This window comes from Trachypithecus francoisi, unplaced genomic scaffold (assembly GCF_009764315.1).
Source record: "Trachypithecus francoisi isolate TF-2019V2 unplaced genomic scaffold, Tfra_2.0 Lachesis_group1, whole genome shotgun sequence".
Taxonomy (NCBI): Eukaryota; Metazoa; Chordata; class Mammalia; order Primates; family Cercopithecidae; genus Trachypithecus; species Trachypithecus francoisi.
The window spans coordinates 57,069,585-57,084,984 of NW_022681454.1; the positions used below are offsets into that span (position 1 = coordinate 57,069,585).

A 15,400-nucleotide genomic window follows, 5' to 3' on the forward strand; every position below is an offset into this window, starting at 1 on the left:
CTCTGTCACCTAGGCTGAAAGGCACTGTCATGATTATAGTTCACTGCAGCCTTGAACTACTGGATTCAAGCCATCCTCCTGACTCGACCTCCCAAAGCACTGGGATTATAGATGTGAGTGGTCACATCCAGACAGTATTAACATTTTTAAAGAAAATACAATTTTTTAAAGGTAATTAAAGTACATGTCATCTTGAGTTTCCATTAAACCTTCTGACCTATGCCCTTATGTTATAGATACACATTTATTATCAACACTAACATGCCTGTCTTAGTCCATTTGTGTTGCTGCAAAGGAATACCTGAGGCTGGGTAATGTTTAAGAGAAGAAATTTATTTGGTTCACAGCTCTACAGGGTGTACAAGAAGCATGGTACCAGCATCTGCTTCTGGTGAGGGCTTCAGGATTCTTCCACTTGTGGCAAAAAGCAAAGGGGAGCTGGCATGTGCCACTTTATTCACAAGAAAGAGGAGGAGGAGCCAAGCTCTTTACAATAACCAGTTCTCACAGGAACTAAGAGTGAGAATTCACTCACTCCTGTGAGAATGGCACCAAGTCATTCATGAGGGATCCACCACCATGACTGAAACACCTCAAACCAGTCCCCACCTCCAACACTGGGGATCAAGCTGCAACATAAGATTTAGTGGGGCCAAACAGACAATATTCACCCATGGCAATGTCGACAAAAGGAAAAAATATCTCAGTAAATTTAATTCAAAATGAAAGAAAATAATATTGTAAAGGAAAAAGAAAGGAGGTACTCAATACCAGGGGAAGAACCTGGGAAAAAAGCAATAGAGTAATTCTGTTTTTATTTATGGCTTTACTTATTTTTACAAATAGTTGATATACCTATATAATATTCACAGTGCTACAAAAATGTGAGAAGATCACATGTGAATATTGATCTCATAGGTGATAAAGTATACAAAATGTTGATTAACTGAAGCAGAAATCCACTGAGAAATGTTTACAACCATCAGGTACTACGTTTACAGATGTTGCCAAGTCAAAGTTCAACATCCACAGTGGGACACTCATCACAAATTCTGTTTAATCTTTAAAAGGAGACAGAGAAAAAGCCAAGTACATAGTAATAAAATCTGCCTAATCATTCTCCTATGATTCTTCTATGCTTGAGTTCATTTTATAGGAGTCTTATTACATGCACGTTTACATTCCTTCCCAATATACATATTCTCAAGGAACTAAAAAAAAATGAGAGAACCTTCATTAGACTGACAAACAAAACTTGTACAGTACAGTCCTCCCCACAATCACTACCATACCCAACTCAAACTTTCACACTCTAATATATATCCTTACACTACGCAAAAAATGTTAATAATCTGACCGTGATAGATGTTGGTCTTTGGAAGATAGTCACACAGTATCAGAAACACTCAGATGGAATTCACACTTGTTCTGTGCCCAAGTCTGGCCCAGCCCAGCTCAATATAGCCTTGTGCTGCCCATCCCTGCTACTAAGGCTTGGGACCCATCTGTGCAGCAGAGGGAATGAGGCTGTGGGTGATGCATCAAGTAGATAATCCAGCAGCAAATACTGGAATGTGTAGGTAAGTGCGTATGTTCACGTAACATATGTGAATGTATATATATACAGGAGGTTAAAAAAAGAATGTTCACATATAGAGTTAAGTAAGAAATAACTGTGTATACACACATACATATTTATAAACTCTATGTGTGTATATGCATATATATCTTGTTCCCTGTGATAGAGTCCCTTCTCTCTTTCAGTTGAAATTTTATTGATAAAATAAGAATATAGGATGTAAGAATAAAGGGACAAAATATTGTAGGGTTTTGAGTGACAGGTGTTCTCAGAGGACTCTGTTGTGACCAGGGGCATAATTTCTCTAGTCAATGTGACTGAAAAGAGGATAGCCAGTGTGTCAGGCATGCTTCCTTTTGCCCAAAACTGAACTAAGTGTTCATCAATAGCATGGACTGAATCAACAGGAGACATATCAAAATGAAAAAAAGAAATCTGTTTGCCACTAAAAATGTTAAGATACAAAAATGAGTAATATCAACAGCAAATAAGGATTTATATATACACACACATATACCACAGAAGTGTATCTTCACATACCTAATATGGACATGTAAACACATAATTATGTAACATTAAAGCTACATATGCGTATTTTATATTTTATATATTATATATAAATATAGTTATGCAAGCCTCATACACAGATTAGGCAGTTATTTGTATAAGTACATTAAATATATCTAGCAGACCTAGTATTGATGTTCAAACTAAAGGAGTTCCTCCAAACCAGTTCTATAATGGAGTTTCTCAATCTCAAATCTCCATCTCATGCTCTAGACTTGCCTGATTTAACTTTGAAACTTGTCTGATTCTGAACTTGGTCCTACATTTATTTAATAGCAGTATCAGCTATTGTTAGTTCTATCACTCTTGGAAAAACAGAAATCAAATCTGCCATTTCCAGGAACTTCTGACCATCTCAGTTGCACTGTTCCCTAAAGACCCCAAGGTATGTGCACACAGAGGACAGTGGACAAATGCATGACGTTATCAGCTATGACTTCAGCCCTAGATGCCTATCTTGTCTCCTGCTGCAGTAACAGAGCTCATCTGGGCACACTGCTTGAGGCAGCAGGCCCTCCCACTCCATGTTTCCTTCTGCCAACCTCCCACCCCACCCGTTACAAGTGATTGTCCAAAGGGGGACCACATTGTGTGGAGATGCTGGGGCTAGCTTTACAAGTTAGTAAGGGGAAACCAGGAGGCAGAAAAGAAGAAAGGAAAAAAAGACGACACTGGCCAGGCTCGCCAGGAAGTGAACTTTTGCCTTAGCCCGTTTCCACTTGAGGCAGAGCTAATAGTGCAATGATAAAATTGCAAATCCCAACTCTATTTTGTCCTAACCCAAGCCACAGCTCTTTGTCCTTAGACAAGATGTAAAGGAGACTTGAAAACATCCTAGAAAATTCAGGGTGTTGAGTAACAGTTGGAATTTGCAAGGTCCATGCCCTGTACATAGACCTCCTATTGAGGCCAAACCCAAGGAAGATGAGTCAAAGATCAGCAGGGAAATAGTATCTCTGACAGTAGCAGAAACCAAATAGGCAGAATAAAAAGGGCAAAATGCCATATCCTCTCTCTGAGTCCCCGTCTGGGGAAAAGCACGCCCTTTCTTCCAGGGGCCTGTCTTGGTATGTGCCTGTGAAAGAACTATTTGGGTTTATCAGGGTCATAACCTCTTCCCATCAACAACTGTGAGCCACGAAGGCCCTCAGCAAGGCCTTCTGAAATAACTCTTTACTCACACGTGGCATCCTGTAGCCCCTGCTTAGAATGAAATCCTTAAAGGCAACTGTTCCGTGAAGGTCTGCAAGTAACTCCTCCTAAAAGAGTACCCACATAAGAAAGGGGTCAGCCACCAGAAGCTTGATTTCATATTTGTTCTCATTAAAAGCATTTAGCTCTTTATAAAGTATCTCATTTTAATCCATATCCTTCTTGTTTTTGAATATGTGTGTAATGTTCCTGAGTTGATGAATATGAAGGCTTTTAAAGATGTCCAGCTTTCTCTCCTTCTCCTACCCTTTTCTTTATCCCCGTATTAAGGATGGGCAATACATTTTAGCAATTAGACAATTATTGACCTATGATGTCTGGAATCTAACCTAGTTAAGTTTAACAGTATGTCCACAAATCATAGATCTTAACTTCGAAGGACATGACAATCAAAACTGATTTGATCAGTCCCAACATCTGTGATATTTATGCATCTTTTTGGTTTTTCTTTACATTTATTTTAATTTAAAAATCGGATGCAAAAGTTTACATAATTGCAATTCAGTACTTTAAGACCATTTCACCTTCCAAACCAAATCTATCAAGAATAGTCAAAACTCATGAGTCTCCAGAAAGACAGTCATGTTGTCATAGTACTAACCAGTACCCCATAGTGCCTGTGTCTTCTAAACTGGGGTGCCACAGTCTAGTGGTACCACCTATAGTTGATAAAGTAAATCATTCCTCAGGCATTAAAAAGGTGTGATTTATAAAAATTATTGTAGAACAATTCCATTGTTATGAATCCTCCCTGTGTCTAAACTGCCTGATAAACAATCTTTTACTATATGAGTTATACCAGTTATATTTCCAAAATTTAAATAATACTACTTTATTCGCTCACTGTAACCATTTTGGAAAACATCTTTATAGCATTTATCATCAAAATGAAATATGTTTTGTAAAATTTTTGAAGTCTTTAAGACTTAGTCATTAAGAATATGTTTTTAAAAAGAGAACTCCAGACACCTTAAAGCAAAAGTTTGTAGCTATTTTTCTTTCTAAATATTTGAGAAAATGATATTACCTTTTATAATAAAAGTGTAACTGGAATAGCTTTATGTTATATATTAAATTCACATAAACTCAGGCTCTCCAAAAACCATACTAAGAAATTCTGCCAAACATTATTTACATAATTTTGAGACTTGTATAAACATGTGGTGCTCATAAATTTGTGTCATACCTCACACCTGAAAATAATAATTTATATTCAGTACTGGAAAAGATTAAAATGACCATCCTTCCTGTCTTAGCTTTCCAATCTGAAGAAGACAACTGATGAGTGATTACTGATGAATAATAAGTCTAATTCGTATTGTATTTTGCTTTCTCAAAGTGTTTTCACATCTGTTATCTGGGAGAAGTTTGGGGTCTGTTGAAAAAGAGAAGAGGTTTGCAAATATCCTCATTTAGAGTACTATGCAAGTGTTTCATCAATATTTCCAAATTTCCAGGGCTATAATGAGTATCTTCTTTCCATTAGCTACTTTTACACAAGAAATGAGCAGGCACAGAGCTTATCTGTAGTAAAATTAGAGCACATCCTTGTTGTGAGTGTTTGTTGCTTTGTAATATCAAACAGTGCTTAACCTTTGCCCCTTTCCTCTCAGACAGATCCTACAACTTGAATGAATTGCCTAAAAGAAATTTCCTGGCTGAAATTTTGAATGTTTTGACATTCACCCATAGCTGATAGGAAACAAGCTTCACGTTTTGTTACCCAAAGAGAACTTATGACATCACATCTATTCTGGGCACTGAGGTGGTCCTACCAACTCACACCGCCCTTTGAACAATTATTCTTGGAATAAATTGTTCCAAGAATGTTGAAATACCATGAGTAGAGATGTCATGTCTACCACAAAGCCAGGAGACTCCACGTCTTGCTTATTACATATTCTCCATAACATGACTTGGCTTTCTCCTTGCTGAATTCAATATGCAAGGTGGAGGGCTTTCAGGAGCCTTTGTATTACACCACAGTCTAGTTCAGTATGAGGGTGGCAGACACACTGTGATCATCTTAAGCTCAGATGATCGAATCTCAGTATAAATACATACCTGTTCCTGCAGTTCCTTTTTAAAATTCTCCTCTTGAGCTTTATGTGAGACCTCAGGGTCAACCAGAGGCTCGTCTGCTCTTTGCTTTTTCCACAACTTGGGGTTCAAATACCACGCTCCATACCTCATCTTCACCCACTTTGGCTTACAAGGATTCTATGGAGAGTAACATAATTCCCAGTGCCATTGATTTTTTGTTTGTCATTTCAAACATCTAAAGCTTAGCTTAGGCGAGCAGGATCATTACTTTGGAATTTAGGTTGGTCCTTGCCAAAGTATTTTGTGAAATTTCAGCATGCTTTGATTTTACAAAGTAAACATTAAAGTTCATGATTTTAAAAATAATGCAGTGGTTAATAACATGGCCTTTGGATTTTGACAGACCAGGGTTCAAATCCAGCTTTCCTCCCACTCAGTAGGTGTGAGATGATCAAGTTACATAAATTCTTCATCTGTAAAATGGAGATAACAATAGTATACACCCCCACAGGGCTGTTGTGAAGATTAAAGGAGAGAATGTATGTAAAGCAGCTAGAAATCATGTAAAAATCACATGTTTTCCCCTAGGGTAAAGACCTTGAATAATACTCAGTCAATCAAAATAGTAAGTTATTAGACAGTATGAGCCCAGCACGGTGCTCAGCCTTGCACATGCTACAATATTGTTTTATCAAACTGCTAACACCAAGCTTTTGCCTTATTTTTTTTTTCTTTCTTTCTTTTTTTTTTATTTTTTATTTTTTATTGAGATAGAGTCTCGCTCTATCACCCAGGCTGGAGTGCAGTGGCGTGATCTCGGCTCACTGCAAGCTCCGCCTCGCGGGTTCACGCCATTCTCCTGCCTCAGCCTCCAAGTGGCTGGGACTACAGGCACCCGCCACCACACCCGGCTAATTTTTTGTATTTTTAGTAGTTACAGGGTTTCACCGTGTTAGCCAGGATGGTCTCGATCTCCTGATCTCATGATCTGCCCACCTCGGCCTCCTAAAGTGCTGGGCTTACAGGTGTGAGCCACCACGCCCAGCCAAGCTCCTGCCTTTTTAACTGGAAGAGAGAAAGAAGTAAATGAACATATCTCATTCCCTTCTTTCCGCCATTCCTCAGCAGTGCATCAAGGACGTTAGGAGAACCTCTTGTTGGTTTATAGACTGATACTGTGAACGCAATACCCACACTGTCTCATCACAAAAGGGGGTCTAACTCTTGGGTATTAGAAACATGAAACCACAAAGATTCTGGCCCTGTCTCCTCTCATGCACATTTAAACTATGTGGCGGAATGAGTGGGGCATTCTAGAGTCAAGCCAGATATGCTCTAAGACAGAGAGAATGGGACAGAGTAGACAGGAGAGAAATCTCTTCCAGCGCTGGATTCAGCATTGTGATCTCTCCGCTCTGAGCATACAGACTGCCTTGCTATTTCCAGAGCACCCCTGTCATGCTTCTGCCTCAGTGCCTCTACACACACTGTTCCCTTTACTATAATGTTTTTCCCCAAGACACACCCATGGCTTCCTCTTTTACCTATTTCATGTCATCTTTTCAGTGGCATCTTCCCTGGCCATCCAATTTAAAAAAGGGTAACCCCGGGCCGGGCGCGGTGGCTCACGCCTGTAATCCCAGCACTTTGGGATGCCGAGGTGGGTGGATCACCTGAGGTCGGGAGTTTGAGATCAGCCTGGCTAACATGGTGAAACCCTGTCTCTAGTAAATACACAAAATTAGCTGGGCGTGGTGGCGCAGGCCTGTAGTCCCAGCTACTCCGGGGGCTGAGGCAGGAGAATCGCTTGAACCCAGGAGGCGGAGGTTGCAGTGAGCTGGGATCAGGCCACTGCACTCCAGCCTAGGTGACAGAGTGAGCCTCTATCTCCAAAAAAAAAAAGAATCCCCCCTCCCAACACTCTTTGCCTTCTTTCTCTGTTCCACTTTACTTAATGACCCTCATCACCATTTCTATGCTATATATTTTCTGATCGTTTGTCTGTCTCTCTTCTCGTCCTCTAAAATATAAGCTTCGGAAATTATTCCCAGCTACATCTCCCTGGCATCTAAACAATACTTAGGACATAATGGGTGCTTAATAAGTATTTGCTGAATGAAAGTCATGTTTCTTAACTTTGGCACTATTGACATTTGGTACTGGAGAACTCATTGTATGTAGGGGAGGGGTGTGTGTGTGTGTGTGTCCTATGCATCACAGGATGTTTAGCAGCATTCCTGGCTTCTACCCACTACATTCTAATAGTATCCCCCAAGTGGTGACAACCAAAAATGTCATCTCTAGATATTGCCAAATATCCCTGAGGTGGGGGAAAGGGGGCACATTGCCCTCAGATATGAACCACTGAAATGAAAGAGGGAAGAAAACAGATTGGGGAAGAAAGGGGCGAAGGAGGGGAATGGAATCTACATTACTGCCACACTGAAGAACTTGAATTCTGGAATACGTTATGTTGTTGGGTAACTGGTGATCTTTCCAGACTCAAGATGAACATAATTCCTTCTGTGATACCTTCATAAACATGCCCTCACTCTGTGCTTGATGGAATTGATTACCTCTTCCTATGTCCTGAACACACCATGACATCATTTCGCTATAATCATTTACCTGTTGACCCCACTAGGCTGTAATCTCCATAAGTGCAGGAGGCAGTCCTCCATTTTTGCTTCATTTGTTCCCAGCACTTTTGGACACATAGTGGTAGGTGCTCAGAAACATACTACTGTTTTTGAATAAATGCATGCACAAATTGATAAATTAATATAGAGGGCAAAAAAAGATATATAAAATAGAGGCACAGATTGCTGTGAGAGATTAGAAGTAAGAACAAATTAATGTCAACCAAGGGACCTAGAAAAGCTCCATGGAAAATCAGCATATTTCCTGGGTCTAAAGGAAGATAGAACCTATGGACCTGGAGAGGAGGGGCACTTCAGGAAGCGAGAATACTATGAGCAAAGCTAAGGTGGCAGGAAAGCTCATACACCAAAGACCACAGTTTAGAAGGCCTGAGGGTTTGTGGAGTCAGAAAATAAAGACAGGGCCGCCCAGAAAATAAAGACAGGGACTTCCAGAATAGGGACCAGATTTACCCTGCCACCTTCAACAATCAAAAAACAAGAAAAAATACATGAATTAATACTATGCCAGACACAAGACATGGGGTAAACAAGGATAGTGATCTTTGAGAGACAAACAAGATAAGCCCCACGACTGCCCTAGCTCACTGCCTTCAGGTAGAGCCCAGGAGGAGCCCAATGGACTCTCTGAATTGAGATGACAGGACCAAGAGTCCAGACAGATCAAAGCAGAGAAAGTTTGCAGCACAGAGTATCAGAAAAGAAAGAGCTGCACAGAGAGAGAACTCCAGGAGATTTCAGAGGGTACCCCTTTGTGCATGTGTGGGAGGAAACTACCCACGGTCAGGGAAAGAACCAACCAAAAGGAAAAGAGGGCAAAGTGTCCAGCAGTTTCACAGGGCCAGGAACAGTGCCTTCCTCCTCCTGGAAAACCTAAAGATCCACAGGACACTAGGCAGAACACACAGAAGGGTCTTGCCTCAATAGTAGGGAATAATTACCCCACATTACTTTGATCTTTCCCAACAAATTTTTTTTTAATAGAAACAAAAATCTCACTCTGTCACCCAGACTTGAGTACAGTGACACAATCATAGCTCACTATAGCCTTGAACTCCTAGGCTGAAGTAATCCTCTGCCTCAGCCTCCCAAGTGGCTGGGACTGCACGTACATGCCACCACAAGCAGTTAATTTCTTTTCTAAATGTTTTTTGTAGAGACAGGGTCTCACTATGTTGCCCGAGCTGGTCTCGAACTCCTGGCTTCAAGTGATACTTCTGCCTTGGCCTCCCAAAATGCTGGGATTACAGTCATAAACCATGGCACCCAACCCCAACAAATCTTAAAAGCAAAACTCAAAAGGATCAAACTTCCAACTAACTTGGTTGCATCCCAGAACAAAGTTCAAGAATATTTACAGGAATACAAATACTCAACACCCAGTAAGATAAAAGTAACACTGCCTAGCATCCATCGAAGACTACCAGGCACACAGAGATGCAAGAAAGTATGACCCACAATGAGGAGACAAATCACCTAATGGAAACTGACACAGAACTGATGCAGACGTTAGAATCCGTAAACAATGACATCACAGCAACTGTTATAACTATGTTTTTTGTGCGCAAAAGGTGAAGTTGAGACATGGAAGATATAAATTAAAGAGACTTAAGCTAAACTTTAGAGATAAAAATTGTAACATATGAGATTCTAAAAAAATACTAGATGGGATTAACGGAAGATTAGACATTGCAGGGAAAAAAAAATAGAGAATTTAAAGACATAGCCACAGAAACACAAAAAGAAAAGAGAATTTAAAAAGCTGACCAGAGCAGTGGTAAGCTGTAAAACAACTTCAAGTGGCCTAATTACAGGTAATCAGAGTTCTGGGAAGGGATTGAAAAACAACAACAAAAAAAGTTTAAAGAAATACGGTCCAAAATTTTCCAAATTTAATTAAAACTATAGGCCCCCAAATCCAAGAGGCTCAACAAGCCACAAGTACATGAAACATGAAGAAAGATACACCAAGGTTTATGATAATCAAAATGCTCAAAACCAGTGACAAAGAGAAAATATTAAAAGCATCCAAGGAAAAAGCACATCCCAAAAAAACAAAGATGAGGATGATGTAAGATTTCTCCTAGAAACAGTACAACCAAGAAGACAGGAAAGCAATATCTTTACTGAAATTTTTAAAACTGTGAATTAACTTTGAACTAGAATTCTTTTCCCACAAAATACAAAATTCCTCCTTATCCATGATTTTGCTTTCTGCATTTTCAGTTACCTGTGGTCAACCATGGTCTGAAGTATTAAATGGAAAATTCTAGAAATAAACAATTCATAAGTTTTAAATTGTGTGCCATTCTCTGTAGCATGATGAAATCTCAAGCCATCCTTGTTCCACTCCTCCAGGGATATGATCATCTCTTTGTCCAGAGTATCCACACTGTACACACTACCCACCCTTAGTCACTCATAACCGCCTGTTATCAGATCAAAAAACAGTATATATAGGAGTTAGTACTACCTAAAGTTTCAGCATCTACTGGAGGATCTTGAAACATAACCCCTACAGATAACAGACAACAGGTGACCACTGAATCTTTTTAAATGAGGCAGAACAAGGTGTCTTCAGACATACAAAAACTGAAAGAATTCATCACCAGCAGATCCACACTGGAAGGAATGTTAAAAGAAGTCTTCTAGTCAGAAGAAAAAAGATACTATGTGGAAACATATTTTCAACTTTTGTATAGTGACCCTCCATTTGCCAGTCAAAGGCTGAATTTTGGCAATAACTTCCATGGTTTATAAAGCGGTGTTTGCATAATTATTTCTACATACTGGGAATTGAGCAATTTTATTCAGCCCAGAATCAGGACAAGCAGTGGTTCAGGCCACAGGTGTGATGGACATAACTTACCTGTCTAATACCATTTTGCATTTTACCTTTTAGAAAGATGAAAGGAAAATGGAAAAATAAAAGTGCTGATATTCATGATGAAATGCATAGTTTTCATAAACGTTATGCAATGGAGTCAAGGATAGAAACATAATGTGTGTTGAAATAAGTTGGCAAATGTGTTCAACTGTAAAGGACAAAATTAATATGTCCCAAATATTGGAAGTATAATATCAAAGTTTATGTGTAAAAGGCAGAAGACAATTAGAGATAAAATACTGTTTTTCACTTTCAGGGAAGGGCTCTCCCCTCCAACTTAGGCACTTAAATCTGCTGTTGACTCACATAACTTGACTTGTGTATATATATTTGCAGTGACACACTGTGTAGAAAAGTAAATAGTAGTTTAGGGGCCCATAGTACTTCCCTTTGGAACACGGCATGTTATTTCTCCTTTCTGTTACCTTGTTCTTCCATCTTTACAGAAACTTGGTGCTGAGGAAACCTGTTAATCATTAGGCAAGCATGTGGTCAAGAATGATGGTTTGTGGTCAATAAGACTCCAGCAAAAATTCAAGAATCTTTGGACATAATATTAACAGCATTCACAATAATTAATTGCAGCATTTTGCTCTTGCAATAATAACCATTCATGTATATTTCTACTGACTTTTAGTATTTCAACATATAAAACACCTAACAAATTATCTCTGAAAATGACTATTCAGGTATTAAAAATAATCCCAAATGATATGCCTCATTTGTATAACTGACTTTATTATAGGTATTAAACATGCATTTGTTTAACAAATATTAATCATGAAAAAAATTCAAGAATTCTACTTTAAAAAACCAGTACCCATGACACACCAGAATTCAAGAACTTTAAGACTTCAATACAACTTAATTTTCTTTGATTTTCTGTCTGGTCCCCTTCTGCAATTACCTGTGGTTTCTGGAGTTTCCTCTCATAGCCTGATTTCTGGAAGAACTTCCGCTCCTGCAGTTTACTGAGCCCCACACTACGCTTTAGCTCCAGAGCAACCTGATTTGGCTTCATTGTGTGGAGCGCATCATGGCTTGGTTTGGTCTCACAGTCAATGTCAAACTGTTTCAAGATGAACTCTTCATCAATGTCTGAAATTCCCTGGAAGAATATCACATTGCATGAATTGAGGGCAATCAGTGAAATGTTCCTTGCTTTCTTCTTTAATCTAAGGGAGGTAGTTGGCCATTGCTAGGGAAAGAGGTAGTTTGGGGAGAGGTGGAAAATGCTCAGTCAGCATTCATTGAAGACAAGAAGTGTTTGGGATTTGGAGGGCTTTGTCATTAAAAGACAGCTTAGGACTTTGCAAGAAGCAGTGAGTCCCTGAGGGAAATCACGAGCCTGAGGGAAATTCAGTTTGATCGATAGCAAACTTCTTCAGCACTTTATAGTGGTGGCATCTCTAGAAGTATTTTCTAGACTTGCGTAGATATGGCAGTGTTTTCTCTGCCCATAACTCTGTATAAGGGAAGCGGCCAGGTTCACAGCTCCTGCTGAAGGAGGTGGTTTTAGTCAGCCGCATCCTGTACACAGAACAACCTTCACCATCTATTTCCCTCAGCTACAGCTGGTGGGAGTAGAGATGGGCACATTAAGAGCAGCTAATCTGTATGCTGAGCGTTTACCTATGATATGGCTCAAGGCTAAAAGATCTTAGACTCAATAGAATCTCACACTGGAAAATACAAACTGGAAAACACAGAGAACGAAGTCACCAGCAGCTGGCACTGTGACTGGAGTAAAATTTATAGAGAGGAGTCATGAAACAGAGTCAGGGACATAAAGGGACAAGTACAGGCAAAAGGAGGCTAAAGTAATAATGAAGCAGAAATAAAGCAAGCAGAATCAATGAGGTGAAAAATAAACAGCATGGAAAGAAAAGCACAAGCCAGTGCTGTGAAGAAAAGCCCACAGGGTGATGAGACAGGGACCTAGCTTGTGGGATGTCAGTAAAGATGGGAGCTTGGTCACAGGGTCTGAAACTAAAGGCAGTTACCAGAGAAGCTAAGCTCTTATTCTAAGATTCCTTAAGTTTCCTGCCTTGAGACAGGAATCGCCTCCAGCAGCAGGAATAGGAGAAGTGGACTCTGGAAATCAGGCAATCCACTCTGAACAGATTATGGACAAGCAGTGATTTGGATACCAGGCATACTGGGTCTCGTCTGCTTCGTCCAGCATCCCCGCTCCAGTCACCATCTGAGGAGTCTCTGTCCCTCACTCTCACTCTGTTGCAGTTGGGCTGGACACCCCCACTCTTGGCTTCAGGGTTAGGTGTGCATCCTGGCCTAGCCAATAAGCATATTCCATCTCCTTAATCATAATGGTTAGTTCAAGCACAAGCATGTGCCCCAAGTTAGTCCAGTGAGAGTAATCCCTGGACTTTTCCCTAATGGAAAAGCATTGCTGTCTTCTCACTTAGGTTGCTCGCTTGTAGGATATAAACTTGGAAATTTTAGTGACTACTTTTGCCATTTCTTGGGGAAATATTGATTGAGAAAGAAGTCCATCTTGCAACAACCAAGAGATAGGAACAACATCTAAAAATATTTCAGCACCTGGATCAAGCTGTGCCTGAAGTTCCTACTATATCTGGATGCTTCCCTCTCTCTTAAACCAATCTGAATTATATTTCAGTCACTTGCCAATGAAGTAAGTAGCTTGATGTTTAAAAGTACTAAAAAAATACATTGACTAAAACTAACACTCAAAAGATGGGGTGGGGGCATGGAATGCAAATCCTAAAACCTTAAATCCAAGAAAAGCATCAGGTATTTAGACATCTACAGAGACTCAGGGAACAGGAATAGGTAACTACATAGGTCTTGGAAGGAGCACAAGGGAAGACCTTGATAACTAAGTCAAAAGTCTCTTTATGTCAGATTTTTTTTTTTTTTTTTTTTTTTTTTGAGACAGGGTCTTGCTTTGTTGCCCATGCTGGAGTGCAGTGGCATGATGACAGCTCACTGCAGCCTCGATTTCCCAGGCTCTAGTAATCCTCCCACCTCAGCCTCCTGCGTGGGAGGGGCACACCACCATGCCTAGCTAATTTTTATTTATTTATTTATTTTTATTTTTTTAAGACGGAGTCTCACCCTGTTGCCCAGGCTGGAGTGCAGTGGCGCAATCTCTGCTCACTGCAACCTCTGCCTCCGGGTTCAAACAATTCTCTTGCCTCAACCTCCTGAGTAGTTGGGATTACAGGTGCACGCCACCACACCCGGCTAATTTTTTTATATTTTTAGTAGAGATGGGGTTTCACCATGTTGGTCAGGCTGATCTTGAACTCCTGACCTCATGATTCACCCACCTTGGACTCTCAAAGTGCTAGGATTACAGGCGTGAGCCACTGCACCCGGCCTTTTATATTTTTTACAAAAATACAAGAGAGACAAGGTTTTGCCATATTTCCCAGGCTGGTATTAAATGCTGAGCTCAAGCGATCCACCCGCCTCAGTCTCCAAAAGTGCTGGGATTACAGGCATGAGCCACCGTGCCTGGCATGTTAGAACAAGGTGTACCTGCCAGAGTACTTCTAGATAAATCTAACTGAGAAAAATGAGTTGAAGGAGTGAAAGAGAGAAAAGAAAGTCCTGACATTAAAATGGAAAATAAAAATATGAAACAACTGCAATGATGTGAGATGTAAACATAAACATTCAAATTAGCCACAAGTTTGCAAACTTTCCAGAAATTTCATCTACCAGAAATATTTCTATTTATATATAATAGAAGAAAATGATTCCTTTATGACTTTGAGGATTTGACTTAGATTTTATCCAATACTGTTTTTTAATAAAAGCAACTTTGAGTTCGACATTTAAAAGCAGGTTTAAGTATCACCACTAACTTACAAAAGTAGTAACCCAGTTGCAGAAGTCATTAACTGCTCTGTGAACATTTTCCTGAAGACCAGGACGAGGACCGTTTTCATGGAGCAAATCCATTTTATGTGGCTTTTCTTCATAAAGCCATTGGCTTGCATTTGACACAGAAGTCTTCTTGGAACTAAAGATAATAAGATCATTAAAGAATTACAATATGAGACACAATGAATCCAAATGGATTTCAAACAGTTTTGGAGGCAAAAGGAAATCATAAAGCAAGTATTTGGTTTTTTTGTTTTGTTTTGTTTTTGTTTTTTGTTTTTGAGATGGAGTCTTGTTCTGTCACCCAGGCTGGAGTGCAGTGGCTAGAGTGGAGTGGCGCCCAGGCTTGAGTGCAGTAGCGGCTCACTGCAAGCTCCGCCTCCCAGGTTCACACCATTCTCCTGCCTCAGCCTCCCGAGTAGCTGAGACCACAGGCGCCCACTACCACGCCTGGCTAATTTTCTGTATTTTTAGTAAAGATGGGGTTTCACCTTGTTAGCCAGGATGGTCTCGATCTCTTGACCTCGTGATCCGCCTGCCTTGGCCTCCCAAAGTGCTGGGATTACAGGCGTGAGCCAC

General features: G+C 40.1%; 1 protein-coding gene across 2 annotated transcripts in view; it reads right to left on the reverse strand.

Annotated features, from left to right (window-relative positions):
* Positions 1-817: 817 nt before the first annotated feature.
* FAM47E (family with sequence similarity 47 member E) overlaps positions 818-15,400 on the reverse strand; it is a 31,779-nt gene continuing 17,196 nt past the window's right edge. The window contains exons 4-8 of one of the 2 annotated variants that reach the window (XM_033214383.1): positions 14,807-14,960; positions 11,856-12,056; positions 5,423-5,578; positions 3,328-3,405; positions 818-1,211 (exon numbers count right to left, since the gene is read on the reverse strand). In XM_033214383.1, coding sequence (XP_033070274.1) covers positions 1,146-1,211; positions 3,328-3,405; positions 5,423-5,578; positions 11,856-12,056; positions 14,807-14,960 — 655 coding nt within the window. In that variant the 3' untranslated portion in view covers positions 818-1,145. Of the gene's footprint in view, positions 1,212-3,327; positions 3,406-4,551; positions 4,734-5,422; positions 5,579-11,855; positions 12,057-14,806; positions 14,961-15,400 lie in introns of those variants that run through there. The other variant, XR_004437959.1, reaches the window with a different exon arrangement.